The following is a 23,636-nucleotide window of genomic DNA, read 5'->3' on the forward strand; positions in this document are numbered from 1 at the left end:
CCTAACCTTGGATATAATCAAGACTAATGGGCCAGCAAGCAAATGGCAAGGGGGATTTGGGCCTTGGACCCGAACAGAGCGAGACCCAGCACCAAGCCGCCACAGGACCCCCTGGCGACATGACACACGGAAGCCCTGTGCAGCGCCCGTGAAGTCGAAGCCGCCATCTAGTAAAAATTCTTTTTACAGATGCGCTCTAGCCACGACAAGAGTCTTTTACCACACCCACAGGTAGACCGAGGCGTGAGGCCCAAGGATGACATGCTTCCCGTAAAACATCATGATTCATCGTGATTACGACGCAGCCATGCCACAGACAGCGCAGAAGCTGGGTTGGGGGGACGCACCCTCGGGGCAAGTCCCATCGACCTGGCGGTGGACGGTGCGAATAGGGCCTACCTCTTCCCCACGCATCAGACAAGACTGGCCCCGGGATGCTTCGAGCCACATCCCGGTACGGGATGAGAATGGCCGGCCGGGAACTTGCGTACCCCGACTCCCCGAGTAGGTGCAGAGGCCACCCCGGTGCGCCTTGGACGGGTGCTATGAGAGCTGACGGGTTGGGCCCACCCGACTACCTTCTGACGAGTCTGTATGCGCCACTGGCCATGCAGAGCCACAGTGAGACACCTGCCAAAGGATGTCGGGATAATTGGTTCTGGCAGTCCGGCGGCACTCCGGAGGTCGTGGGTTTGATCCCCGGAAGGGGCGAATTTCCGCCTCCGGTTAAAAAAACTCCATCGCCTGCCTCATGTCTAAAGCACTGTGGAGCCCGGCCTAACTCACAAGGCGGCGGGCCCCCGTGTACGGGTGGGGCAGGGGTTCGGGGGTTTTCTTGGCCTGCTGTGAGAAGGTCATTCTACCTCTCAAACAATGCCGTGGGAGCGGTCTTACCCCCGCAGGTCAAGTTTTTTTTTTCACAGTGAGACGCCTCGATTAGACCCTCGGATAGGACAGCCCGGACCCACCAAGCTGTCCCTGATAAGTCTACAGGTGACGGCAGCAGGGCGGCGCCCGCCAAGACTCCACCGTGTTCACAGCTCACACCGGCGGGTGAGGCTTCCTCAACACGAGAGGCAAGGTTATAAATAGAATAGTAGTATACATGTAAAGGAAGACTCTCTCGACTGGTTGGAACCCCTATCTCCTACTCCTAGTGAACTCAGGGATGCTAACTAGTCTTGAACCCCAATCAATCAATCTCCACACAGGACGTAGGGTGTTACGCCTCCGGACCACCTGAAATTATATAAACCTGCCCCATGTGTCCATCACTTTTCGCCACAGGCGGAGTCCTACTGCTAGCGGTACTCACCCACCATCAGTGACCCATTCGTGGTGGTCGGCGGTTCTGCTACACCTCCGCTCACCCTTTGCTCGCGGAGATGGTGGGGGAGTGAAGTGTGGCGCCCCTCCCCTCTCCTCCCCATATTTTCCCGCTGCTCCTGTGTAACATCTCGAAATTTTGACCAAATAAATTACTCGCTAAAAAAGATTTTCAAAATTGCTGAGCTCAAATATTTCTCCGGCGGTTCGTCGCCCTAACACCCAAATCCAATTTCCGTTCCGACACCGAAATCAATCATCGTATAAACTTTTCCCCATTCTCCTCGTTTCTCGGGCACGTCGCTTCTCGTCAACATCACGCCCGGCTCGTGATAGGCGTTGCGAATCCTGCCGACGCCTCCTTTTCTTTTTCTCCTTTTCCTCTTTTCCCTTTTTTCCTCTTTTCCTTTTTCCTTCTCCTTTCTTCCTCCTTCTCCTTCCTGTTTCCTGCCCATGCAAGGCAGCACACGTGTCCCTGTGTGCCCACGCGCTCCACGCGCAACCAAGATACTCGCCGCGCTGCTCGGCCCCTGCCCGACCCGTCGCGTCGTCCTGTGCCTGCCTCGCCGCTCACGCCGCCGCTTCGCGACGCCACGCCAACTCCGAACGCCATTAATGGCCGGGACGCTCGCTGGCCGACCGGCCACCGCGCGCCCCCTTCCCTCCACCGCCTTCCAGCACCTATAAATGGGCCCTCCACCTCGCCTCCGAGCTCCACAACCATCTCCACCACCGCGCAGCCCCTCCCCAAGCTCCCAGCACCGCCGCCATAACCACCGCCACCGCCGCGGGCGCGCCTCCACAAGCCGCCTCCTCCCGAAGTAAGTGAGAGAATCGAACCCCTCAGCCTCCTCTTCGTTTTCCCCCTCTTCCCGGCCGCCGCCGTGCCCCGGAGCACCGGATCCCATGGGGCGCCCCCTCCTTGCCCTCCTCTGTTTCACGGGAGGAACACGGGAGAGAGGAGGAAGAAGAGGGAAGATTTGCCCTTAGGCCCCTCCCTTTGTTTCTATTCTTTAAAGAGCCCTCCCACTCTCTCTAGCCCTTTTCTAAAGAAACCCCTCCCTTATTCTTTTCTAGGAATTAACCCCTCCACTACACAAAAATAATTATAGAGAGACTCCTGCCCCTTTCCAGAGTAGCCCAAATACTTTCCAAAATTCTAATCAAGCCCCTGTCATCTCAAAAGTATTTACGAATAAGCCCCGGATCCTTAATTAGCCCCTAAATCCCTCTTTAACCTATCATTCCATACACCAAAAATCCTCCAATTATTCCGAAACTTGACCACGCCATTCCCAATATAATTCCGGCTGTGCCATTAGAAAACCACCCAAAAATATTATTCCTATCTCCGTATCTTAATTTCCTTTGATTTGAGCTCAACGATAAAATCTTTATTTCTTTTTCTTTATTGTGTGTTTGTTTGTGTGCGTCGTAGATCATGGAGTGACCGAGGAAGAACCCGTCGACGAGCAGTACCGTGAGCAAGGATGCGAGGACCAGTACCGCGACCCCGAACCCGAAGGACAGTACCCCGATCAGGACTTTTCGGAAGGCTTTGTGAACGACAAGTTCAATCTCATCCTTTGATGCATGTTTTGTCCCTGTTTTTTAAACACCACCTATTGTCCTGTTTTACAAAATTGCATATGCTTTTACTGCTGAAACCTGGTTGGATAGCCACCCCTTGATTTGTTATAAACATTCCTTGATCACCTAGATTAATGTCTAAATATGATTCGATATATTTGGATATTAATCGCTGCTAGAATTGCTTAGGACCTTATACTCATCAAATATGGTGTGATTGTTTATAAAAGAAAATGTGTGAGTGTGTGGGGAGGAAAAAGGTGTATTTACTGAGAAATAAATGAAAGATGTGTTTTGACGAGATGGATGGCATTTCTGTGCCAAAAGGTGTGCTTGACCCGGTGGGGTTGAGCAAGGTTGGGAGATGTCCATCTTGTCACAGTTAAGGACCGAGTTGTTGTGATGTCTTGCCTAACCCAATCCATCGGGCAACCACTTGACCATTGTATGTGGCAACGGCTTAGCATGAATCCCACTAGCTAGCCTGTTAGTCATCAGGAGAGCTGAGAGCAACGGGTGGCCAAGGAGACGGGATAAGATCGTGGTGGCTTATGCCCCGATTATACCTCAGTGATAGGTCAATGACCCTTTGGTGGAGTCCGTGTTGGCTAGTCAGACTTAGCTAAGGTGGGCAATGGCTTTGTTGGGATCTGCACTGACACTAAGGTGATCAGGCTGCGGAACCCCACTTGTGGGTAAAGTGTACAACCTCTGCAGAGTGAAATATCTATTCGAATAGCCGTGCTCACAGTATTGAGCGGGTTATGGTTTGGTCACATAACTAGCATCTCTTTTGGGGATGGTTGGGATGGCGTGAGTTGTTCTTTTGGAAAAAGTATCCGGCAGTAGTGCCGTGTGCTACGGCGGATGAGGAGTCCGGTAGCAGCTTTTAAAACTTGGAGCCTATGAGGATCAACCCCATTTTGTTACTCGGCTACGATAAGAATTACTTTATGAAAACTCTCCTTTCAAAATAAACCCTTGCATAAAATTAGCTTTACCGCGAATTAACTGATTGCCTTATCCTTGATTAGTCCTATGCATGTATTCTGTGTTATCCCCCTCCGTGGGTGGGGTTGGACTTGTTGAGTATGTATGTACTCACCCTTGCTTAGTTTTTACAGAGGAAGATCCAGACTTCGTACCCGAAGACGTTGAGTAGGTGATCGTCCTACAACCAACCTTGCCTGTGGTTCGGGGTCTCAACAGGAAGCTTCTAATGGCGCAAGACTCTGATATGATCTTAGATTTCGTTGACATTTTAGTTTGGCTTGTAGTACTCATGTTGTCCCTCGTGATAGTGGCGCTTCAGTGCCCACTACCTCGACGGTTTGTACGGTAATAAACCACCTGATGTAATAAATGTGTTATCAGCCTCCTGGGACTGATATTTGTATCATATTTAGTCACCTCAAAAGAGGAGAAGCTTCACCCTGACCTCGCTTCCCCTCCCCCCCAATGCAGGGACCGGCTGAGGCGGCATGCATCGATGGGGCCACGGTGATGCGTGCGGCACTGCCTAGGGACAGGGCTGTGGCCGCCCTTCCCTCCTCTCCTGGGGCAGGCGGAGCCGTGGCTGTGGCAGTTGCATGGAACCAAGGCAGCGGCTGCAGCAACGCGACGAGCAGCAGTGGTAGCGCCGCGGCGATGCGGTGCGGGGCTCCTACGCACAATAGCAGCAGCTGTGTGGAGCAGCGTGTGGGGGCTGCGGTGGCGCTCGGTGTAGCTGCTCCATAGAGCAGGGCGGCAACGGGGAGCAACGTGGAGCGTTGAGCAGAACCTATTTTTTTTGTTTCATGATGGGGGCGACACCGCCGGGTCTCGGTGGTGATGGTTTGGATTATCACCGTTGGGTCTGAACCCCGTGATGATGGCCCATTCCATCATCAACGAAAATGGCAGTGATGGCCATTTTGAGCTAGCGGTGATGGGGCGCTGGATTAGTGTTATGATGTCCATGTTTGGATGGTGGGGTAAAGAGGCAACAGGAGTAAATTTGCCTCCCATTTACCCCTAAAAATCCAAACATATAGGGCAAATGTGCCCCTTTACCTATTTGCCTCCTCTTTACCCCTTTACCCTTGGAGGATGTCAAATTGGAGTAAAATTGGATAAATGAGAGGCATTAATTGCTATTTCCAACAGCTTTTACCCCCATTTTACCCCTAAATCCAAACATCTCATGGAGTAAATTAGTTAGGGGCAAATATGAGGTGTAAAATATTTACCTTTAGGTAAATCTTTACCCTTAAAATCCAAACAAGGCCCTAGTATCACCCTACAAATATTCTAATTTAATACTCCATTTATGCATGGAGAAAAAAAGTCAAATCTAGTTAAGGGGTAAATTGGACCAATTGACATTGTTGGTGGGTTATATTGAACTAAAAAATAGTTTAGGGGCCTATGTGTACTTTCATTTTATTGACGGGAGTAATCTGGACTTTTAAAAACACACACATGTGAATATTCTATTCTGAACTATATTTGTGGCCGGCTGGTTTTCTTCTTTTTGTGAAGACATGTGCTCGAGCTTTGTACAATACAAACCTTTTTGTTCTTGCCCGTCGGGCATCCTTCTTTTTAATATAGCGGGCAGCTCTCCTGCCGGTTCGTTTCAAAAATAGTTCTGAACTATATATAAGTATATGCAGGAAAATATGTTTATCTTATATACATATTTCAGTATATATGGAAACAACCATTAAAATAAATAATTTTCTTTCTCGTGCAAATGTTCAGTTTTGACCGAATCAATTTGAAGATATGCTTCAACACTAGCGAGGATGATGATTCAGCATTGAATACACTTGATATTATTCAAGGTAACCAGTCAGTTTGGCGGCATGCTTTCATTGGGGGGAAAGGCAGAGGTCATTTTCTGGGTTCTTCAACAAAAAAGAAAAAGAAAAATGAAGGTTGGAACATGATGGTTAGGGATGAAAACGGATCGGATACGGACGGATATCACTGATATCGTATTTGTTTTCATATTTGTGTTCGAATACGGAGTCAGATACAGATAGTGTTAGTTTTTGTCGGATAAGATTGTAATGGATATCGACATCATAAAAATGTACTTTTGAGCATACGGATACGGATCAGTTATGGATATTGAATACTCAGAATCGGATACAGACGGATAAAAACTCTTCTAGACCGGATCGAATTCGAATACGGTCGGAAAATATCCATACCATTTACATCCCTAATGATGGTGGTTCACTATGATTTGTAGAATGATCCATCATTTTTGTAAAAGACCAATCACTGATCCAGTTGGCCATGCCATTTGCATTTTTGTCACTTCATCCTTGAAGAAACATTTGATTAGAACACTACTACAGAATAGACCTTTGTTCCAGGCCATTTGTCCCGGCAGCCTTTGGGCCAGGGACAATAGGTGGCTTTTGTCCCGGGTCCAACGGCTAGCCGGGCCAGCGGGGTGGGGGGGGGGGGGGACAGGGGCCTTTTGTCCCGGTTGGAGGCACCAACCGGGACAAAAGGCCTTGCCCCCCTTATCCCCTTCCCTCTCCCCCCACCCGAGCCATTCAGCTCACTTGTTTATTGCTGTTCTTGGCTCGGGAGAGAGGAGTTCTTGCTCATTTCTTCACCACATTTGTGAAGATCTTTGATTCCCCATCCATCCATCGGCGCTAAAGGTTTGGGGCTTGTTTTTCTCTTCTTCCTTAGCTTGTATAGCTCATTTCATGCTTTAGAAATAGAGAAAATGTGTAGCTAGCTCATTTCTTGGACATTTAGCTAGATTGCATATGTAGGTGTGATTTTCTTTTAGATTTAGATGAGTATGTGGATAGTAGAAATTTTTAGAATGAGTGTAGACACTTCATGTGATGTACTTGTATATATGACCATATTGTGGATAGTTGATTTTTGTATTCATGAATGAATTAATGAAATGAGTATATTAGAATTTTTTGTATTATGAATGGATTATTTTGACACTCTAGTGATGTATTTATTCAGGCTCACATTGAAACCATCTAGAAGCTAAAAAAATCTTTATTTTGAAACAAGTATACGTCGTTAATCTCCATCCAACGGTGATGGCACTACCTTTCGGGGATACACGATGCGCTATAAGGACGTCGCGAATCGGTTGGTCGCATCACCAGCACTTCCGATTGATAAGAAGACAACATTTGACGCAGTCAGCATGACTGTTGTTGTACTAAGAGCATATCAACAAGCACGCTGCCTGTGCCAAGTGCTGTGCCTATTAATCATAAATGTTGGTGCTGCGACTGGCCGATTGGTGACATCCTTGTACCGCACCGTGTCCCCCCGAAAGGCAGTGTCATCACCGCAGGGTTAAGGTTACTGACATATACATTTTCAGAAATAAAGGTTTATTTTTCTTCTAGAGGGTTTCTGGATGTTGAAAAGAGTGTACTCCTGGAACTGAAGGGTGTCAAAGTAATTAGAAGTTATAGAGATTTCTTTCAATTAATTAGAGATTTCTTGAGGATTAATGATACATTTCATCTTTTTTATATGATTTCATTGTTATTTGCAAGAGTTATTAATCTGATCATTGTAATTGTAATAGTAAATAATTTTTGCATTTTAATGGTAAGAACTTATAATTTTGTGGAAAATAAAGGTATTTTTCAGTAAAATATGGCTTCAGCAGCCGGAGAGAGTGGCACCGGTGGGGGTGATCGTTGTCCTCCTGGAGAGAAGGACACAACTCGAGTAGGTCGTCGGTCCAAAAAACCTAGTGCTTTTCATAGGGCAGCGCTCCGTTATTTGGAAAAAAGAATATAGAGAATGCATGGCAAGGGGCGAGGAACCTCCGTTTGATCTTGATGATTTATTGCGGCGTTACGGTTCATCACCACCAAACTCGGAGGTTTCAACTCTGCCATCTTCTTCTGCGCCAGCAAGAAATCCGTTAGAGCATTCTGCGTTCCAACGCAAGGACGGTTGAAAACCTATGTGTTGTTGTCCGAATTTTTAAGTTTCATGTAAAGTGCTCCTTTGTTAAGTTTTGTAATGGATTAAGTACTCCTTTTAATTAATCAAGATGTATGATGGATATTGCATATCTTTTAATTATTCATGTTATGTTACATTTAGTTTAATTTAGGTTTGATATATTTTATTTATTCGATACATGTAAAGAATTCAAATTGATTTATTTAAAATGCAGATGGACCGGCAATGGATGTACAATGCTGACCGACGTTCGAAAGAATTCATTGATGGCCTGCATTATTTTTTGTCTGTGGCTGAGGCAAACAAGCAGAATGGTTTTATGTGCTGCCCGTGTGTTCATTGCAACAATAACAAGGATTACTCATCTTCAAGAATCCTACACATCCACATTTTCGCAAATGGTTTCATGGAGAAGTATGTTTGTTGGACGAAGCACGGAGAACAGGGGGTTACCATGGAAGACAATGAAGAAGAAGATTTTGACGACCACTTTCCCGGGAATGCTGGAATCGGTGCATTCGATGACGATATTCCCATGGAAGAGCCCGAAGTAGATATAGCAGAAAATGATCCCAGCGACGATCTGGGGCAGGCATTGCACAATGTGCAGGCAGACTGTGAGAGTGAAATGGAAAGGTTGAAGTTCTAGAAGTTGTTAGAGGACCACCGTAAGTTGTTGTACCCAGATTGTCAAAATGGATTGAAGAAACTTGGCACCACCTTGGAGTTGCAGCAATGGAAGACGGCAAATGGTGTATCCGACAAGGGATTTGGTGAATTACTCAAACTTGTTAAAAAATGCTTCCTAAGGACAACGTATTGCCTGCCACAACATATGAAGACAAACAACTTATTTTCCCTTTAGGATTGGAAGTGCAAAAGATACATGCATGCCCCAATGACTGCATCCTCTACCGAGGCGAGTACGAGAATTTGGATGAATGTCCCGTATGCAGTGCATTGCGTTACAAGATTAGAAAAGATGATCTTGGAGATGTCGAGGGGGAGCCTCCCCGGAAGAGAGTTCCTGCGAAGGTCATGTGGTATTCGCCTATAATACCACGTTTGAAGCGTCTGTTTAGAAATAAAGATAATGCTAAGTTGATGCGATGGCACAAAGAGGAACGCAAGAAAGACTCGATGTTGAGACACCCCGTTGATCGGTCGCAGTGGAGAAAAATAGATAGAACGTACCCTGAATTTGATTTGGATGCGAGAAACATAAGGTTCGGTTTGAGTACGGATGGCATGAATCCTTTTGGTGAGATGAGCAGTGGTCATAGCACTTGACCTGTGACTCTTTGTATGTACAATCTTCCACCATGGCTCTACATGAAACGAAAGTTCATCATGATGCCAGTGCTTATCCCGGGTCCAAAGTAGCCTGGAAATGACATTGATGTGTACCTAAGACCATTGGTCGAATAACTCTTATTGCTCTGGGGTGATGAAGGTGTACGGATGTGGGATGAATACAAACAGGAAAACTTCAACCTACGAGCATTGCTGTTCGTAACGATCAATGACTGGCCTGCTCTTAGTAACTTGTCAGGATATTCGAACAAGGGATACAAAGCATCCACACACTATTTAGATGATACCGATAATATATGGTTGACTCACTGTAAGAAGGTTGTATACATGGGTCATCGTCGGTTTCTTCCCATCAGGCATGCGGTACGAAAGAAGGGCAGGCATTTTAAAGGCCAAGCGGACCACCGAACAAAACTGATGCACCGTAGTGGTAAAGATGTCTTCAACATGGTAAAAGATCTAGAAGTTATTTTTGGAAAGGGATCTGGTAGCCAACCTGTTCCGAACGAAAATGGAATGGCGCCCATGTGGAAGAAGAAATCCATATTTTGGGAGCTACCATATTTTGAAGTCTTAGATGTTCGTCATGCAATAGATGTGATGCACCTCACGAAGAATTTTTGCGTCAACCTGATAGCATTCTTGGGAGTGTACGAAAAGACAAAAGATACAGTAGAAGCACGTCAAGAATTGCAATGTATGGAAGAACGAGATGCCTTACATCCACAACAGCGAGATAATGGACGACAATACTTAAGTCCTGCCAGCTATACTCTTAGCAAGGAAGAGAAAGAAACCATGTTTGACTGCTTGAGCAGTATAAAGGTTCCATCTGGATACTCATCCAATATAAAAGGAATCTTAAATTTGGCAGAGAAGAAATTTACAAATCTCAAGTCCCATGACTGCCATGTGCTTATGACCGAACTTCTTCCGGTTGTGCTGCGGGGGATTCTGCCTGATAACGTCCGGTTAACCATCGTGAAGATATGTGCCTTCCTCAACGCAGTTTCTCAGAAGATAATTGACCCAGAGAATTTGATAAAGCTGTAAAACGATGTGGTGCAATGTCTTGTTGGCTTTGAGCTGATATTTCCACCATCTTTCTTCAACATCATGACACATCTTCTAGTGCACCTTGTGAAAGAGATTGATATCCTCAGACCAGTATTTCTACACAACATGTTCCCATTCGAAAGGTTCATGGGGTACTCAAGAAATGTGTTCGTAATCGAGCTCGTCCAGAAGGAAGCATCGGCAGTGCGTACGGAACTGAGGAGGTCATTGACTTTTGTGTTGACTTTATTAACGACCTTAAACCGATTGGAGTCCCTGAATCGCGATATGAGGGGAGACTAACTGGAAAGGGTATATTAGGAAAGAAATCTTATATCTGCACAGATGATTTCTCATTCAAGAAAGCGCGTTATACGGTTCTTCAACAATCATCCTTGGTTGACCCATATATCGAGGAACACAAGAAAATTCTGCTCTCCAATTTCCCGAAAAAGTCTGAGGCATGGATTACACGTGAGCACATGAACACTTTCTGCAGCTGGTTGCGGAAGCATCTAATGCATAACATGGATATAAGTGAACAACTGTCCTTATTGGCTAGGGGACCATCTTGGAATATCTTAACATACCGAGGGTACGAGATAAATGGAAACACATTTTATACGATAGCCCAAGATAAAAAGAGTACCAACCAAAACAGCGGTGTTCGTATGGATGCCACAGACAATAATGGAAAAAGGACACATATTACGGCTACATTGAAGAGATATGGGAGCTGGATTACGGTCCCAATTTCAAGGTGCCTCTATTTCGTTGCCAATGGGTTAAGCTATCTGGAGAAGGGGTAACAAAAGATGAGTATGGGATGACAATAGTTGATCTCAACAATCTTGAGTATAGAGACGAGCCATTTGTCCTAGCCCAGGATGTCGCTTAGGTTTTCTACATTAAGGACATGTCCAGCAAGCCAAAGAAGGGGATAAACAAGCAAAAGGATGAGCCTAAGCGACACATAGTTGTATCAGGAAAGAGAAACATCGTTGTAGTGGAGGACAAGACAGACTTGTCAGAACAATATAATAATTTTGTTGCCATTCCACCTTTCGAAGTAAATGCTGATCCATGCATCCTGCTAGCCAATGATGATGCTCCATACTTGCGCCGTGATCATAATCAAGGGACATTTGTGAAGAGAAAGTCTGTTACCGCTAATCCTTCATGTACTTGAATCATTCTATATTATTGTATAAAAACGTAATCGCAATTCGAATACTTTTATTATATATGTACTATACAATTATACTTTATGTGTTATATATATTATTTTTTATATTTTTCACTTAATTACCAGACTCAATTATAATTTTCATTCAATAATAGATTACTCAACTAATTTTATTTATTTCATGAAATTACATTCACATTAACACATTATACTCTCTCACTAACACACTCACTAACACAAACACTATCTCTCAAACTCACACACTACTCATTAATATCATGAAATTGCTTAATTTTATCTAAAATTCACTTTTTAAATGTTAATATCGTGATAGAATCCACTTTCTGTCGAAAAGCAACAGTTTGAAAAAATTTGTTCACCTAATATATTTTTGCATGGTCAAAATAACAAATATGATTTCAAAAAAGTTAGATATTTCGTTGACCCAATCACTTGAATGAAAATTAATTATTTTTGTTGCATGTATCAAGTTCATATAGAGATAAAAAATTTTGTTCCATAATTTTTGGAATCATAATTTTATTAACTGAATTAACAAATGAAAGCCAATTTTAAAAGAGAAGTAAAAAGAAACAAAAACAAACATAAGATTTGGCAGGAACGAGGGAAAACGGGCCCCTTTTGTCCCGGGTGGTAGATCCACCTGGGACTAAAGGTGGGCCGCGGGCTGGGAATTTTCCCGGCCCGCCGAAAAACAACTTTTGTCCCGGGTGGAGCCACGACCCGAGACAAAAGGCCCTTTTGCCCCGGGTCGTGGATTCACCCGTCGTGGCTCCACCCGGGACAAAAGGACCTCCCCCTTTTGTCCCGGGTGAAGCCACGACCTGGGACAAAAGGGTCTTTTGTCCCGGGTGGTGGCTTCACCCGGGACAAAAAGGGGGGCCCCCTATATATGTCGCTCAACCTCCGCCTTCCTCCAACACTTGGGCATTTTCCTGATCTGCGCCGCGCCGCCGTCGTCTCGCCCATCGCGCCGCCGTCGTCTCGCCCACCGCCGTCCCTGAGCGCCGTCCGAGCTCCGCCGCCTCCACGCCCCGGCCGCTTTGGACGACGACCCCGCCAGGCCGCTCACCAGTGCGCCGCCGTCCCCGGCCCCGTGCCACCTCATCTTCGCCGCCCCGGCCTCCACTCCGCGCGCATGCCCTCGTCTTCGCCGCCCTGGTCTCCACTCCGCGCGCACGCTCTCGTCTTCGCCGCCCCCGGCGGCCTCCACTGCACGCTGCCGCGCCGCCAGCTCCCCGCCTCGTCGTCCAGGGCCGCCGCCCCTAGGTTTCCCGCCCTGTGTGAGTAGTGTGGCCGCCGGCATTTTCTTTTTTCTTTTCAAATTTTATGTTTATGTAATTCTGTTTTATATTAACTAGAATTCAATTATGCATATAGATATTTTTAGAATTATATTATGGATATAGTGTTTTATTTATTATATATTAAGTAGAATTGATTTATTAAGACATTATTAGAATGCAATTATGGATATAGTGTTTTCTTTATTTATAGAGATTGTGAGAATTAGAGAGAATTTATAGAGAAATAGAGAAGGCAATAGAGAATTAGAGAGAATTTCTTTTATGATGTATTTATTATTTAATTATGTCATTCAAAGACTTTAATTATCATATATTCATTATTTAATTATGTCATTCAAAGACTTTAATTTATCTTGCATTTATTATTTAATTATGTCATTCGAAGCCTTTAATTTATCATGTTTTTATTTTTTAAATATATCATTCGAAGCCTTTAATTTATCATGTATTTATTATTTAATTATGTCATTTATATTACTTCTCGACCGAATCGTTTCCGATCGTTACCGATCCCGACCGAATCGTTTCCAATCGTTACCGATCCCGACCGAATCGTTTCCGATAGTTTCTGATCGTTACCGATACCGACCGAATCATTTCCGATAGTTTCCGATCGTTACCGATACCGACCAAATCGTTTCCGATAGTTTCCGATAGTTTCCGATCATTACCGATCTAAATATGTGGATTATTTAGAGAATTTTTTTAAGGGTTTTATTTGTATTCATATTTTAATTACGATGGACCCGCGACACACAGACGCGGAAGACGAAAAATTTCTGTTGAATATGATTGGCGAAGGTCCAGGAGATGTCCCTGAACAAGCTGATGATGGCAGCAATACCGACATTTATTTGAATATGTCCGGTGATGGAATTGAGCCACCATCTATTCAGGATGACGCTGCTGCTGAACAAAGTGCTAATGTACATATCACAACTATACTTATTTGTAGTGACAATCATATTTTCCTCTGAATCTATATGAATACTATGAATGTTTTTTTTATAGCCGTCTGGATCATCATCGCAGCAGAAAAAGATGAAGGGAGGCCCAACAAAAAAGCTGGAAGGGCGGTTCATTATAACGGAAGTTGGTCCAGATGGCGAACCGATCGCTCCAGAAGCTGCCACCAAAAAAATCATAAGACAATCCAGATGTATTGTCAGGGACCACATCCCGATCAGCTGCAGGCTCTGGAAAGCTTCCAATCCAAGTGAGGAACGGGATGCGGTACCCGAAAGAGAAAAAGAATGGTGCTGGCGGGAGCTTAAGAAAAACTTCACGGTTCCAGCTGAATCCGAAGAGATATGCAAGCGTTGGACCCTGAGAAAGATGGCCGAACAACTGCAATCATTCAAGAAAATTTTGACGAAGAAATATATCAAGACCAGGACCACACCCGTATTTACCGGCGAGCTCGAAAAGCACAGGGGTCACTGGGATGCATTTGTGGAATACAAGTCTTCAGAGCTTGGGCTTCAGAAGGTGCAGAAGGCCAAAGACAATGCCTCGAAGAAAGTGTACCATCACACTCTAGGCCAAGGAGGCTACAAGCTTGCAATACCCAAATGGGAGAAGATGGAGCAGGATCTGCTTGACAGAGGCATCCAACCTGCGACTATGAACTGGCCTGAAAGGTCAAGGACCTGGTTTTATGGTCACGGGGGAAGCTTGGACCCATTGATTGGTGACTGCATCTATTGGCCAAACATCCAGCGAGCAGCCCAGAGACTACAGGAGGCCATACAAGCAGTGGCGGACGGAACATTCCAGCCGGATAGAGAGAGGGATGAGCTGACTTACGCCCTTGGGAATCCAGAGCATCCGGGCCGCACAAGAGGCAAAGGCGTGGTTCCGTGGAAGTATGGGTTCAGGGATTACATTGAATCATATAGAAGCTGGCAAAGAAGAAAGAATGATGAGCGGCAGCACTTACGAAGGCTAGAGGAACAACTCATGTCACACGATCAAAGACTGGAGGAAGAGGTTCAACGCCAAGTGGCCATAGCAATGAACCAGCAACAGCAAGCGCAAACGGTGCCTCCAGAGCCTAATGTCGCAGCCGATCATCTGTCTCAGTGGAAAAGCAGCAGCTCTTCCACAGATGTCGCCGTCGCCGAGCCAACGGGGATCCGGGCTGCAGTTGAAGCGACGGCCCCGCAGCGATTTCCAGTGGATGAGATCACCCAGACACCTTGTGACCTGCCGACTACCGTTAAGAACTTAATGTTCACTGTTGCGTACGGTACCGCCATGCCAACCCAACTAGGCGACGTGTACCACGGGCAGCAAATTCCGCCAGGATACACAAGAGTTGGCGTAGAGCAGGTGTGCCAGGGTTGGGAGACGCTCGAGCTTGATATTCCTGGAGGCGATGGGGAGAGGACACTAGCAGAAGCCATTCATGGCTACATCCTATGGGATAAGCGCTACATTGTCCTAAAGTCGGATGATCAAACACCAAGACCGACATCTCAGCATGCCTCTCCAAGGCCGGCATCTCTGCAAAACTCCCCAAGGGCAGCACTGTCTCAGCAAGGTTCACCGGCACATTCTCCATCACCATCATCTTATGCGTCGATGAACACTCAAGCGTCACCGTCGCCTCCATGGTCACCCCCTCCGCTGACGGCAAAGAAGCAGAAATGGCCGCCGGCAAAGAAGGTAGCTGCACCAGCTAAGGAGCCTCCAAAGAAGAAGGAAAAGGAGAAGAAAACCAAGGAGACTCCTATTAAACCCTAGGACATGAGCCTTGAAGAATGCGATCGTATAACTCAAGAAAGAGTTAAAGAGCACTTCAAGCCGAAGCCGAAGCCGGAGCCCGAGAAAGTGATAAATCTGATAGATTTGAAATTTTTTAAGAGAATGTGCGAAGCAAATAAGAGAAAATTCATTTCGAGAGACCCCCCCTTTAGACTACGAACGCACAATTATCAAAACTACGAACGCACAATTATCAAAACTACTGAGAAAAAGAAGAGACAATCAAAGTCGTCGTCGTCCGACGTTCCACAGCTCGGAGCCCAAAAGAAACAATCAATAGAGCCTCTCGTAGTGGGATAGACGACGCAAGAATAAGACTTTGTTATATTTTTGAAAGAATCAAACCTGACGGCGGCTCAGATTGCAGGGGGAGAAGATATTCCAAAGGCCAATGTGGTCGTCAAATGGACGTATGAGATCGGCAAATCTCTTGTACCCCCCGAAGTAGTGTCCGTGCTTTCAACGCAAATGTATAAGCTGCACCAGTACTACATGCGTGCGATGGCCGATTGCATCTTCATGCAGGGCGCAAAGATTAAAGATGACAATTTCTTACGGGGGGAGGCCATTATATGGATAAACTAGGAAGAAATTTACCAACTATTCCATCAGGAGGCCCTCGACATCTCTATGGTCGGCTTGTGGGTTCTGTAAGTATTTTACTCTCCTTACATATTGTTTTGCATGATCTCAACATACTGATCTCTTGATTTATTCGGTATCATGTAGAGTGGAGATACAAACTTGCAGGAGAAAGGGATACTCTCACCTCGGCTTCATCGACCCAATTACTTGTAATTGGAGGATTCTACACTGCCGATGAGCTATACCAAAACTTGTTCAAGTACATAAGCGTTCATCACAACAAGCAAATGATATTGTTTCCTTACAACTTTGCGTGAGTGATTCCTTTCGTCTAACTCTATATATTCTGTAATCGAATTGTTTAAACCTTAACTACCAAGAACTGCCTCTGTATAATCTTGCAGTGAACACTGGGTCCTAATTGTCATAATTCCCGAGAAGAGCCTACTCGTGGTTATGGACTCATTGAGGAGACCTCCAGAACAATACGAAAATCTTCTTAACATGATGAAAAAGTAATTCTACCACTACTCCGTCGATGACCGATAATTTGAATCACTTTGTTACTTGACTATAATTGTTCTAATCATGCACAGGATTTGAAAAGAATTCGCTAAAAATCATCCAAGCAATTTTGACAAGGAATTGAAGATCAAGACAGATTTTGCGGTACTCACTTGGATGATTCGTTGCACGATTCATTAGTTTTATTATATATTCATATAAATACCTGATAATTTCTTCTCTCTTAAAGTGTATGAGGCAGAAACAAGACACTGTATTATGCGCATACTATGTATGCGAGAACATCCATGGTCTGGTAGGTCCTCCAAAGGGCTGGACAGATTGGGAGGAGGAAGTAAGTAAAAAACTTGTTAATATTTGAACTCGTATTTTAATTAGTCGAAATTAATTATCCCCTTTTTCCATAGGTCGAGGAGATGCGCGATAAACTCATACCGGAGGAAAAGATTATGGCGATTCAAGAACAATTATCCGGATTTATTTTTGAGCAAGTCCTCGATCCAAAAGGCGAATTCTACTATGATGGACTATCTAATATTGACCATAGCAGCAAATATGATAATATGCGCGTATATATGTAATTAAGAATGAATATACCTATGTAAATATATATGTGTGTGTATGTATTAAATTTCTATTTATGAGTATGTATGTATTATATATATAAGCACTTCAATAATATATATGTGTATATATATATAATATTGGTCCTAGACATTTTCATATGTAAAGGAATTCACATTTATAGATATGTGTATACATATACATATATATAAGTGAATTAATTTATATATGAAAACTATCTACGACAAATATTATATAAGTAACTATATATATATATGTATATATTAGTGGAGATCATACACACTGAATTCTAATACATAAGTTTAATTGAAATGCAAAAGTATAATTGAAATAGAAAAAGAATTGAGAAAAGGAAAAAAGGAAAAAAGGACCTTTTGTCCCTGTTGGTAACACCAACCGGGACAAAAGGGTGCGCCAGCCACGTGGGCGCTTGCAGCACCTTTTGTCCCGGTTGGTGTTACCAACCAGGACAAAAGGTCCTCTTTTGTCCCAGTTGGCAGACCCGGGACAAAAGGGGGTTCCGGACTGGCGTTCCTGGTTGGGAAACCGGGACAACAGGGGTTTTCCAACCGTGACAAATTAACATTTTTGTAGTAGTGGAAGACAATATAGATAATAATTTAATTTGCTGTACTAAGCTGTTTTCTATATCTCTTTTAATTTAAACAAATTAAGTAGCATGCAAAATAATTATTATGCATCTTATTATGAAGAAATCATTTATTGAATTTATACATAAATCAAAGTTGTCATGTCGTAACAGTAATAAATTGTCATATATAAGTCCAGTAAATTAAAGCAAACATGCAATTCTATATTCATTTTAGAAAAACCAAAACATACAGCTTGTAACACAACAGGCACACTGTTTTCAGGTATTTATATCGCCCCAAGTTCGCTCGTTGACAAGTTAAATTTTGTTTAGCGCGTTTCTGCCTATGTGGTAATTAACTAATTTACAGCACATATTACTGCTTGCTGACTTTGTGTTGAATTTTTGTATGGCTTATAAATATGTACCCCCCCCCCCCACCATCTATAAAATTAGATGCATTATCTCCCAGCTCAATATATAGCAAAGTTTCAGTGCAAGGTCTTTTCCAATAGCAGAAATCACGGCCATCATTGAGCTATAGGTATCAACATAGTAGTAGGTGCATTAATGTTTTCTATTACAACTGATATGTGGACATATGTAAGACATTCTGCTTTGTCCTAAGTTAAAGTAGCCTAAGTTTGACCAAATTTGTGGAGAAGAATATTAGCATCTGACATATGAAATAAGTAAGTTAAAAAATATATTTCATAGTGGATATAATTATTCTTATTTGACATTCAAAATATTATCACTCTTTTCTATAAACTTGGTCAAACTTATAACAGCTTTAACTTATGATAAATTAAAATGTCTTACATTTCAGGATGGAGAGAGTAGGCTTAGCATATAGTTATAGCGAGGCCTATGTCATGTACTTTCTCCGTCCCAAATTATTAGTTATTTTTGCTATGCATCTAGATATATATCATGTTTAGGTGTATAGTAAAATCAATATATCTAGAAAAGTCAAAATAATTTGGGATGGAGGGAGTAGTGTGTAAGACATACACATTGAGAAATAGAGAGATCAGCGCAAGTAATTTGGAAAAAATAAAACATCAACAAAAGATAATAACATTCTCAAGAAAATATGATGTGCAGTAAACAATGTTGTCCGCGCGTCATGATGCTAGTTCCTATATATATATATATATATATATATATATATATATATATATATATATATATATATATATATAGTATCACCTTTGCATTGAGAATATACCTTGTACTAACGAGTCCTCGCCGGCACATTCTCTCCCGTGCCCTCTTCTTAGCGTTCTGACTCGTGTCGTCTCATCGTGACCAACGCCGAAAACAAAGCTGATAAAGAGCAATTCAAGGTTGACTTCAATAGTTGCATCCGGTGGCACTTCGCCATCATCAGCTTTTCCTGCTGGTCTTCCTTCATCACCAAATGCATCTGGAAGAGAAGATTATACATTGGACAAGTTGTACATATAGGCTGTGCTGACCTGGCCCAAAAGGGAGAAGCATCTAAAGAAATCTGAACAAATATGGACATATAAGCATAAGCAGAAAAAATTGAGCAAGAGATCGATACTCAATCTGTGTCCAGTAACAACAGATAAAATTTATACGTGCATGGTTGCTATCTTTTTTGCACAACAAAAAAATGGACCTATTTTCAATGTATATGTACTTGACATATTCAATGTAAATTTGATATTATGCTTACATTTTGGCTCGACAGTTAATTTTGCTTTCTGTCTCTCCCTCAGAAATAACACAGCAGTTGACATTGCCGGGCAGAAGTGACCTGGGTTCGACAATTGTTATCTCTAATACTCTGTTCCAAAATATAGGTCATTTTGATTTTTTAGATTCATATATTTTGCTACGTACCTAGACATATGTTATATCTAGGTGCATAGAAAACACTATGAATCTAAAAAATCCAAAACGACCTACATTTTGGAACGGATGGAGTAAATAATAAATGGTTCTCTCTTGACGACGTACTGTAAATATAATATAGACAGACACGGTTGTATAAAACATACCATCCTCGACAGCAAATTCGATTCCATCAGATTTAGTTATTAATGTTCCATTAGTTAGCCGAGCTTCATATTTTACTACAAAAGAGAAACTGCTATTAAACAATATCCTGAAGCTTGACCATGAGAATAGTGTAACATTCAAGCACAGAACATATAATTGCACCTACCAGTTACATAGCAGTCTGACTCCCTTGGCTGAACCTTCCAACTACTTACGCTCCAATCGCAACCTCCAGAAGTCAACTTCATTATTACGCCTCCATCCCCGTGAAGGTCTTGAAAAACAGTTAACAGCTCGATATCGTATTGAACCGAATCAACTGACGCAGCTGTACCAGAGTTACCATTTTCATCGCTGGGTGAGGAGAATGCGATGGTGAACACGGCTCTCTCACCGATCCTCATTGTCCCAATAGCTGTGTGCAGTAGGGCGGCAATCTCACCTATTAGCGAGCAAAGTACTTACAAGTTAGATTTAAAATAATGTACCACGTAGAAACCGCTAAAATTAAGACCGTCAATAATATTGCACGTAATGCTTTTCTTCATATGTGCACCCTCTATTGCGAATTTTTTGTGATTGATGTTGCAAAGCAGCTTGGTCATGGACGGAGCACAGGAGGAAGGTGGTGAGGCATGCTAGTGCAGAAGAAATGTAACAAAAATGCCACGAGGGGTGCCATCATGGTGGTCCTCCTTGCTGCGTTAATAATTTGATATCAGAGAAACAAGTTTCTCCAGGCACCATTACAAAATTTCTCTAGAAACACCCAAAACTTTTCTCGGTGCAAAATTTGACATCCTCATCAAAAATACTGATGCAGATCTTGTACTTCACCCAAAATCTTTCAATGTAAGACTAAAATTGCGCATTTTATTCAAGCCACTAGAAATACTTGCACAAAATTTTGTTCAAGGCTAAATTTCGATCCAAAGTTTAAATTTTGGTTTGTTTATTTCTTCTTAAATATTCCTAAGTTTCTTTAAGATGGGAATCTCTTTAGGGTCAAGAGAAAAACTCAACAAACTCAAAACCCCTAGGAGACGGTGCATGTGTGGAGGACGCTTCGTTTTAGTTTCTATTCTGTTTGTGTTGTTTTCCGTTCTCTTCCTAGTCAACATTCTTTGTGAATTCTTTCAATACTGCAATAGATTGCTAGTAGTAAAATAGTATGATACATTTTAGGGAACTTACATGAGCAAAGAAGGCAGGCTCAGTAATTTAGAGAAAAATGGCGACTTCTGAGCAACATATCTCTTCGGTATAGGAAGACGACTAAACAAAGTGCTCTTCGGTATAGGAAGACGACTAAACAAAGTGGAAAATAGCTTTGTGACAAAAACACCTGTTCCTGGGCTAATTGTGCGACAGCTAGCATTACTCAGATGAGAATGTAGTTCATGGCCGTTAATGTCACTAGTGTTGCGGCCTCCCTATAGGGCAAGTGAGTTCCACAACGAGCTTATAATTACCCTCGCTTCCTATGCTACCTCCCTAACTGCACCCATGGCACCACACAACACCCTCCATTGGACAATAGAGGATGGTGAGCTCCGTTATGCATCTGCTGGTGTTGCATGGTCTCACCTAGCAGTGGCAGAACCAGACCAGAGAATTAGGGGGGGCAGCCTTGGTAATTGAGATGCTAAACTAATAAACAGTGTCAAAATTACTATTCATCTAATGGAGTTTTTGCATGGCAAGGGGGGGCCATGGCCCACTTTGGCCTCCACCTAGCTCCACCAGTGTCACCTGGTGACATCAATCCTAAATCCTAATACCAGTTGGTTGGATAGTGAGATGAGGTTGAGCATCAGTCCTACCACCTTAATTAAAGTCCTCTAGGCTTACCCTAAGTTATACCTGATCATGGGCCGCCCGACATGGCAAACCTAACTTGGCCTACCCGAAAAACCCAACCCGACACGACCCAACATGACCAATATGTGGGTCGGGCTCAGGCAGAAATTTTCGACCCGCAACAATAATTGGGCTGGGTATGGACTTACTTTTGTCTTGAATCCGAAAAACCCGGACCCAACCTGACCTGATTTGGAAATTGTACATTTTGGGTTAACCCGAACCCGTCCATGTGTCGGTCCAGGCTTGGGCCAAAAAAGCCGACATGGTGGCGTAAACCAAAACTAGTTCTAAGCATGACAAGTATTTAATTGTTACGCCTTTTGTTGTTTATTTGAACCAATTAGCTTGTCCTAAAGGTTATATAGTTAAGAACCGAAGGAGCACTAAAGTTGCTGAAAGCAACAGAGCTAAGCATAATCATGGCATCATCTATTACTATGATTATTGGTGGATCACAATAATTATAAAACAATCAACAAGGAATGAATGTTTGATAAACAAAACATATTAGTATTAAACATATAGTAGGACCATGGATTAGATAGCATGCCTTTGTCGATAGTGTCTTCTTCTTCTTCTTCTTCTTCTTCTTCTTCTTCTTCCTCCTCCTCCTCCTCGTCCTCCTCCTCGTTTTCTTCTTCTTCATGACCTATGTTGCCGTCCCCATCGTCATTATATTCTTTCTTTATGTCATAATCAGCACCACCACCACTATCATTATCTTCTTCTTCTTCTTCTTCTTCTTCTTCTTCTTCTTCTTCTTCTTCTTCTTCTTCTTCTTCTTCTCCTCCTCCTTCCACTACACATTGTTCATACTTATGATACATGATAAATATAAAATATGAAGGACTAAATAGAAAAAATGGGAAGTCGTGATAGTAGAGGGCGTGGAATTCTGCTAAGGAATTGATAGAAAGAGACAAACAAAATATTCCACAGGATCAATTCTTAAAAATACCTAGTTTATCACAACTATAATTGATTGATCACAATAATTATTAGGAAATATTTTTATGCATATATCTATAGCATCGACTATATATGCAATCCTATACAATGTAAGCCACCACATTTTATTATTTAATAATATTTAAGATATAGGCAAGATTTCATGATTAATCAAAAATAAATATGATATATCTGGAATCATTAATTGAAAAGGGAATTATAACTTTATTATTTTTGCAACACTAGTATTATTGGAATATTCCAAGATAGATAGACCTTTATATTCAAGATTAAATCCAAAATTGATTTATTTATTAACTAAATTATATTTTAGAAAATCACTTTACATGTAAATCTAGCAAAATGGTGTACTAATATCCTAAAAAAGTTATAGAAATATTTTTTCAAAATATATTATATTGAATAACTGATAATGAGAACCTATTTATCTTTATTCAATTCTCAAAATAAGCATTGATTCATTGAAATAGGTTTAAATTAAATTTAATCTAATATTAATTATATATATATGCAACGCTATCATATAATTAATATTGAATATTTGAACTACTTGTTTACTTTGCTGAAATATGTTATGAATATGATGGGCTGGTGTAAAGTTTTGCTGGAATGGTTGCTATGGAGATAATAATGTAATATATAGTAGTGTATTGTCTTGGATCATGCATTATATTTCCTCCACTTGCTATGATATAATAGCCAGCTGTTGTGGTGTAGTGTGTGACGGAGGTTTCTCGTTTCCAAATGCAATTAATACTACACGGAGTTGGGACATCAACGTCAAGATGTATGATGGATGCTCTTTCACCAAAAGTTGTATTTTCATCATGTTGAATATCACTGATACATCTTCGGTAATGAAGCATTTTCATCTCAATGTACAAGCACTGCCAGTTGGCGTTGCCAACCAGTTGTAAAGGATCCTCACTGGGTGAATTTAAAGGGAAAGCATCTCTATTCT

At 42.6% G+C, this 23,636-nt stretch overlaps 1 protein-coding gene across 8 annotated transcripts in view; it reads right to left on the reverse strand.

The window, feature by feature from the left end:
* Positions 1-23,636, reverse strand: part of LOC120679011 (peptidyl-prolyl cis-trans isomerase FKBP62-like) — a 63,241-nt gene that overhangs the window by 33,983 nt on the left and 5,622 nt on the right. For 7 of the 8 annotated variants that reach the window (XM_039960500.1, XM_039960499.1, XM_039960498.1 and 4 more), the window contains 5 exons: positions 22,257-22,505; positions 20,010-20,285; positions 19,843-19,917; positions 19,518-19,598; positions 19,044-19,241 (listed from right to left, as the gene is read on the reverse strand). In XM_039960500.1, coding sequence (XP_039816434.1) covers positions 19,044-19,241; positions 19,518-19,598; positions 19,843-19,917; positions 20,010-20,285; positions 22,257-22,505 — 879 coding nt within the window. The remainder of the gene's footprint in view (positions 1-19,043; positions 19,242-19,517; positions 19,599-19,842; positions 19,918-20,009; positions 20,286-22,256; positions 22,506-23,636) is intronic. The other variant, XM_039960501.1, reaches the window with a different exon arrangement.

The sequence above is a fragment of the Panicum virgatum genome, chromosome 6N, assembly GCF_016808335.1.
Source record: "Panicum virgatum strain AP13 chromosome 6N, P.virgatum_v5, whole genome shotgun sequence".
NCBI lineage: Eukaryota > Viridiplantae > Streptophyta > Magnoliopsida > Poales > Poaceae > Panicum > Panicum virgatum.